The 7,234-nt window shown below is 39.1% G+C and overlaps 1 protein-coding gene across 3 annotated transcripts; it reads right to left on the bottom strand.

Moving 5' to 3' along the window:
• Positions 1 to 1,317: 1,317 nt before the first annotated feature.
• On the bottom strand, positions 1,318 to 6,736 carry tph1a (tryptophan hydroxylase 1 (tryptophan 5-monooxygenase) a). 3 transcript variants are annotated; one of them, XM_034880346.1, is made up of 11 exons: positions 6,514 to 6,736; positions 4,230 to 4,364; positions 3,853 to 4,036; positions 3,660 to 3,760; positions 3,498 to 3,565; positions 3,214 to 3,413; positions 2,964 to 3,099; positions 2,746 to 2,872; positions 2,551 to 2,643; positions 2,227 to 2,360; positions 1,318 to 2,075 (listed from the first exon to the last, which is right to left on the bottom strand). In XM_034880346.1, exons 1-11 carry the CDS (start codon positions 6,601 to 6,603, stop codon positions 1,901 to 1,903), a joined length of 1,443 nt encoding a protein of 480 aa, XP_034736237.1. In that variant the 5' UTR covers positions 6,604 to 6,736; the 3' UTR covers positions 1,318 to 1,900. The 3 variants fall into 3 exon arrangements, with proteins under 3 accessions (XP_034736237.1, XP_034736238.1, XP_034736239.1); XM_034880347.1 differs by having other exon boundaries at positions 3,214 to 3,410; XM_034880348.1 differs by lacking the exon at positions 6,514 to 6,736 and adding an exon at positions 5,351 to 5,509.
• Between the last annotated feature and the right edge of the window lie 498 nt (positions 6,737 to 7,234).

Here is a 7,234-nt window from a genome sequence, read left to right as displayed (position 1 = left end):
TTTTCCCCAATAAACCCCTGTTGCCTTCCTACCTGGTACACTGCGTTTGGGTCCTCCTTCCGCCCCCACCACAACAGGGTCACCTAACGGGTAAAACATTTTAATGATGGTGATTTGTAAAAGTTTTTAGAATCAGTCTTATTGTTGTTTTTTTTATTGTTCGCTTTTTAATAATAATGAAACAATCTTCTTATTGTATGTAAATGTTCTTATCTTACAGGTTTTGTTAATGTATGATCTATGCTCTTTTAAGTACATTGAGTCTACAGCTGTTGTATGAAATGTGCTATATTTATAAGTATAACACAACACAGTTCAACAACACCACAAACAGCCTCCAAAATGACCATAATGTTGAATTAACAAGCCCATAGAAGCATTCACCAAGTGTCCAAGAATCCATCACCAAAAATCTCAGTCAGTGTCACTCAGTTCAGAATGGATTTTTTTGATTAGACAAAAAGGTGATGTGGCCCTCAGGTCAAAGAGACAATTGTTCTTACGTTGAGAATACACAAACTCTAGTCTTGCTTTGCCAGACCCTCCGCAAAAGCACGCTGATGGAGGGTCAAGCTACTCCACAACACATTCGGGGATGGGAGGAAATCATGCTCTGGTTTAATGGCATTGCTTCAAACCAATCAGAATCACCAAGGGCGGTGCTAAACTTTGTACAGAGCCACTGCGAAATACTCGTTCGAGAGAAAACTCAGATTGGAAATAGTCAAGCTATCTGTCTTAATTTACCCTGCAGAGATCTTAGGAGGAGTCAAAAATATTCCTCATAAATCAACCAAATTTAAAATTCAAACACAAACAAAGCGGAAGTAAACTTCCTGCAGCACCGAAGCAATCCCAGATGTGGAATGTCAAGGATATGGACTACACAAACTCCAACGTGGAAATAACTATTGTCATCACTTTCAGGGTCCTTGCTGTCCTTATTCTCCATGACCATCATCCGCATCTTCCTCAGTGTCTAATATCCATCACCCAACCCACCATGAGGACATCAGAAAGTAACAAGTCAACAGGTAACAAACCATTTGACACACTGGAGACACAATTAACTTGTTAACATTTATTTATTTATATACTGTATATTTACTGTATATATATATTATTATTTTTTCAATAGTTTCATTACATAGCCTACTCATGGTGATTCATATTTGTTTTTACAGTAGAAAAATAATGTTTTGATTTCAGGAGTACTACAATTATGTTCATGCGGAGGTATTCAAAATCATCACTTTAAAATAAAATAAAATAGGTCAGGGTACATGGGCCAAGTCTGTCGTAATACGTCAAGAAAACATCCTTAGAACACCAGTTTTCACTTTTATAATTTCCCTCAACAGCACACAAAAAGGAATATGGTACATACACCAAATTAATACAAACAAGGTACATTTTATACACATCACTGAAGTGAGGAAGATTAAATGTGAAAACGAAGAAGTGGAAGAATACAAAAAAATGCACATGATAATATACAACAGCCGAGGTAACAATAGGATGAGGAAAACCACATCTGTGGTTGTAAAAGCTGGGAATTTTTAAAAGGGTACTAAAGTACTATGAAAGCGCGATGACGTTTGGAATACAGAAGCTGATTGAGCACAGTACAACGGAAGCAAAACAGTGTCTCAGGTTAAGCAGCTCTTTGGGTTTGTGCATTTTAATGATATAAGTTGCTAAGCACACCTTATGCACCTCTGTGAATGTTATCAGCCGTATGCGATGCAGTGGGGACAACCGAGCGCTTTGCCAAAGCAATGCACATTCATTGTACTGACGAAGGGCAATACACAAGCAGTATCTCTACAGCGATGCTTGGGGTTGACACGGCAAGCGTTGATGGAGTTCATGTGGATAACTCCAACTGGAATGTGGGCAGTCAGACACCCAGCTGCTTGTTCAGCCGGTTGAGGGCATCACCGACGATGTCAAGCTCGTGTCGAAGTTCCTCCACCACGCTGTTGATGCTGGGAGTGTCTTTTAGCACATCCACACTCTGGGTGTAAGGGTTGTATCGGACTGTGAAGGGACGCTTGATGGTCTTGGCAAACTCCCTGAAGTGAAAATAATATCATCATTGAATAAATGTAGCAGATATTTAATTATTTATAAAACAGTGCAATTTAGAGATAATTCTCATTTATCCATGTAAGATCTATCAATATGAATATATCTTGTGTTAAATTACAAAGAAATCAAGCTCACCTCATCTTAACTTTGGCCTCCTCAAAGCTGTCTGACACAAAGTAGACATCCTGAAATGTTGTGATGATGCATTCTTGTTTGGATGTAACTTTGGGGTCAAAAGGCATTATCCTTGCATTGCCAGAGAGTGCATGCTGTAATAGAGAAACAAAGTACAGATGTTGCAACCATTTTGAGTAAATATAGGTAATATACGGCTGTTCAGGCACTTTTTGATGTGTATTCTATGGTGATGTATTATATTTAATGGTGGGCAGTTAGAAAATATAAGGAGGAAGATTGTGCCAACATGTCCTCTGTATGGTCCTGTTATAATGGTCTCACCTTAAGCTCACTGATAGATGACAGCAGTCCTGCTCCATATGCTCGCAGCTGTCCTTGTTTGCATAGGCCAAACTCCACCGTAAAGAAATAGCACTGTAACAAAAAAGTCATTGAAACAGAAACAAGAATGACAATTATTTTTGATTTTGAATTTGAGAATAGGAAATTGAATTTGATTTGCTCAGTCTCACTCACTGTGGCCAGTTTCTGAACTGAGTCATCTGAGGCCCCGAGTGAAGCTAGACCAATTTCCTGAGAAAACTGGGCAAAGCTGGGCTCTGCTAGCAGCGGGACGTGACCTAGCAGCTCATGGCATGTGTCTCTTGATAATAATAAAAAAACAGCATATTAGGACCCAGAGATGCATATGAACCCTATCTCGTTTTCTAAGTATGGTACTTTATATTACTCACGGCTCTGGGGTGTATAAAGGGTCAGAGCTGTGTCGCACATACTGGGTACAGTGGAAAACCCGGAAGGCCAAACCAGCAAGGAAGTCACGTGGGGACAGATAACCAGCCACAGGCCTGATGGTGAATCCAGAGCGTTCTGAGAAGATAAGACGTTTGAATCACCGATGATTGAGGGACTACATAAACAAATCTGAAAATGCTAAAAAATAACATGTCCAATTTTGTATTTGATTAAAAGTTAAAAACCTACCCCTGAGGAAACGTGACACATCTTCCAGCTGAGGGATGTTGTCCTCCCGAAATTCACAGTATTTTGACAGCAGTGGCAGATTCTTCAAGTATTCCCGGCAGGCATGGGTGGGGTACAATTTGTTGAGCTCCCTGTACACAACTCCCCAAGTATTCACTTCCTCCTCTGTGAACTCAATACGAGGAATGGGATCCCCACTGCAACAAGAGAGAATAACTATGAGTATTAAGTAAAAACAGCACATATTTCCAAAATAGCAATTCAAATGTACATAAAAGGCTCACTGTCTGTATGCCATGGCAAGATCAGCAAAGTACTTTCGCCTTTTCCTGTAGACATTGTCCTTGAAACCCTAATGGAGAGGAAGATAGACGGACATGAGAATGCTTCAAAATGAAGGAGTTTCCTTTTCTGTAAGTTGTGTGATTTGTGCCTACAGTACATACCGGATGATCCGCATCCAACTCAGAGCCATACATCAGGACACGGTTAGCACACTTGTCCAAGTCTGAAATCTTCTTTGGGAACCAAGGTACATTAGACATATCTGAGTAGAGAGAAGAAGAAAATTAGTTGTTTGCTGATAATACGGTCTAATATAGTATATTTGTAATGCAATGTCTTCAGGATTTCATTTACCTTCCTCTTCAAGACAGGAGTTATCTGGAGGATCCATGTCTACCACGTTCACATGCTTTCTAAGCAGCTGGATTATTTCATTCAGTTGTTCGTGGTTGCTGTCGCAATCCACAAAAATTTCAAACTCAGAGTTGCGTCTTTTGGATTTTCTGGACTCTATGTGTACAAGGTTGACATGGTTTTCCTGCAAGAAACATGGAGATTCATTTTTAAGTTTGCTACCTTAACCTTATCCTCAGTGTGATGAATAAATAAGTTGCTGGCAGACATATAGTTGTTACATGTATGACATTTATATGGGATGAAAATGTCTCCATTCAAATTAAATACATTATTGATATGAACCAGAACCATGTCTATAATAACTTTGTCCTTACCTGGAAGAGTTTGAGCGCCTTTACCAGTCCTCCTACCTCATTCTTGAGGGAAAATATTATTGTTGCTCTCCCTTTCTCTGATGAATTGTTCTTTTCAGTGTTTTCCTCAATTTTTGTGAAGGTTGATTTGTTTATCTGAAAACCGTAATGAAAAAATAAACTCCTTTTAAAAATTGTGGCATCAACATTATTGTGAAAAGAGCACTTTACCACCTTGTTCTGTGTTACATAATTTCAAGAACGTTTCAATGTTTCCCCCAACTGAACCATAACTCAGGGCAGATCTTGAATTGATTGCACAGCATGCAACACTCACAACAAGTAGTAAGTATTGAGCTTGAGAGTCACAGGGAACTGCTGCAGAAAGCAACATGGGTTCATTCTTTACATCCATACTTATGAAACAGGTAATATAATACATTACAAAAGTTTGGGGGCACTTTCAAATTTCCATACATTTCCATTATAGACCAGCTGATCTGAGTGGGTGGCTGATCTTTAATGCAATATCTACATTGCCCGTTATTAGCAACATTCATGTTCCAAAGGCACATTAAGTTTATTAATGTGATATAATAAAAAAATAAAACTAACTGAGAAAACTTTGGAGAACCCTTTTTCTATTATGTAAGCACATAATCCAAAAACCACTGCCCTGGTTAAAAAAATGCAACTGATCTCAGCTGGTATTCTGTCTATAATGGAGTTCAATGGAAATGTCTAAGACCCCAAACTTTTTGACCGGTGATGTAGATCCATAGAGAAACAGCGCTGCTATTAATGACCACAGGAGGCGAACCAAGCCCTCTTGTGTAGTTCAGCACCTTGGACAGTGCAGTCACGTTGCCGCATGTCTGTGCACGCGCTGTATGCGGAAATTAATCCTGCATCAGATTTAGAAGCAGGATTGTAACATGCCAACAGCACAGAAAACTAATCTGTTTTGATTGGCTGCAATGTATTCTTGTTTACTTTAGTCGTGACATAACGTCTGATTCAGACACTGTATTTTGTTCCTGTCATGTGCAACTACAGTAGACTTTTGAAATCTCACACAATAGATCAAAGTGATTTGTGGGGGAAAAAAGTACATTTGTTAAATGCATTTAGTTGCTGCCTACCATATTCCCCCCTTCGAGCGCTGTGTAGACAGCGCGGCAGATCAGTTTTTGGTGGACCCTTGTCGGTAGTATCCCTGAAAGCATTATGGAGACTGGATCAGGACGCTCCCCGGCGTCAGCTCTTTGCGTCTCGGTTTAACGAAGATGAACTTGTCTCTGTCTCAAAGCATCGCCTTAGTGCAATCTCATTTAAACCGCAGGGAAGCCTATTAGCTCCCTGTACGTTTAATGACTGCAGCGCGCCGCAGGATGCAAAGTGCGAGGATTTTACGCACACATGCAGAATTACTTAATTTGACCTTTCTTGATGTCAGCTGTATTAATGTGACGTTTACACAACTTAAACTTTATTTTCAATATGCACATTAAAAGTCCATGTGATTATTAAAAAAATTAAAGCTGCTTAATTCAACCAATTTTCCTTTTATCCTCATTGTAAGAGAGAGAAGATGTGAAACACATTATTCCCGTTTAGATATACCGTGTGTCAGAAAGGCCTATAATTAGTAAAGAACTCCGTGTTTAACAAGTTTAAAGTTTGCAGGTGAAGGTCACAGACACAATCGGATTGCCTGCTGAAGCTAGACGTTAAGTCCCAGTTTAGAGAACAATTTGTCTTCCCCTTGTTCAATACCATGATTATTTTGTGTGTGTTTTTTTTGTTGGTTTTTCCACTTTTTTTGTTGAGCATTTTTGCAACCTTGAAACAGAAAAGGCACCTACTTTACGACGATTGCTAAATAATAGGCTGAATCTTAATGCCTGTAGCTATTTATGTGATTTAGTTATATAGATTTCTACATTCAACATCACTTTAGAAAATGTCTCCCGTCAATATCCTTTTCCGTGTGCCAAATGGAAACATCCCTGCAGGTTTGTCGGTTTATCTTTTTTGTCTTTAACTTTGGAAATCAGTGAATGGTGAACAAAAATGAATCATTTATAACATTACATTTGGAGGTATCCCACTTTAACCCTATTACCCCTTTGACGAAAATGACACAAGTTATAACAATAAACGGCTTAAATTAATTTACGCTGACGGGAAAGTGAATTTAATAAAACCTCTTCACCTTCTTAGTAATCTCACCAAACAGGACAAAACATTCGTGCTGTTAGCAGATGCCTGTTTTAAAGGATAAACACTAGACTTTTATTCTTACCTCATTGTTCAGAAGTTTTTCTTCCAAGCCGATGTTCATGGAGTCAAAAGATCTTCCTCTACGCGGTCCTTCGTTTTTGTATGAGTACATATTAAAGTGCTGCTGGGTTGTCTACCTCTTAATGTAGTTCTTACAGGTAGATTATCTAAATAACCTTCTCTATGTAAAGTGGGCGGTCTACCACAAGAAGCAGCGCGCTTTGCTATTTAACCACGGAGAGAAAGAGGAGGGGGCGAGAGGCTCACTCGCAACAACAAATGGAAAAAGAACAGCACGCCTCACGTCATTAGGGGAGAAGAGCAGCCTATCTTTTATTTCACCTAAAGGCCTGAAACAGCTTCAATGAGATCAATCACAAATTCAGATTTTACTGAGAGAGAGAGAGAGAGAGAGAGAGAGACAGTTTTTTATTTGATATTTTTATGTGTTAAGGAAAAAAGTGCACCAGTCATAATAAGACATAAAGCAGGATGTATTGTTATGTTGTGTTATGTCATACAACTAAAACCAAATATGGGAAATGTTTCATCATATAGAGACTGATAGCATTTAGTGTGAATGCAGACTAAATCATTTGCTGTGGACTCTTCGTGTTAATACAAGCAGTTAATGCGCCTGGTTTGTTGACACCTTGAGACTAGAAAGGGGTCAAGGTTTAAGAGGATTCAAGCATAGCCCCTCTGCTTTATTGTACTGTGATCCAGACAGTAACCCCCCACCC

This window comes from Etheostoma cragini, chromosome 8, assembly GCF_013103735.1.
Source record: "Etheostoma cragini isolate CJK2018 chromosome 8, CSU_Ecrag_1.0, whole genome shotgun sequence".
Classification (NCBI taxonomy): Eukaryota; Metazoa; Chordata; class Actinopteri; order Perciformes; family Percidae; genus Etheostoma; species Etheostoma cragini.
Note: the sequence above shows the minus strand (reverse complement) of the source record. Positions and strands in the feature narration are given on the sequence as shown.

Excerpts from the sequence above, each read along its gene's own strand:
- tph1a (XM_034880346.1), bottom strand. The coding sequence starts at position 6,603 with ATGTACTCATACAAAAACGAAGGACCGCGTAGAGGAAGATCTTTTGAC. Across the intron at positions 3,566-3,659 it reads AGTTGGATGCGGATCATCCG|GGTTTCAAGGACAATGTCTA; the intron begins GTATGTACTGTA and ends CCTCTCCATTAG. Across the intron at positions 2,644-2,745 it reads CAGTTCAGAAACTGGCCACA|TGCTATTTCTTTACGGTGGA; the intron begins GTGAGTGAGACT and ends TTTTTGTTACAG.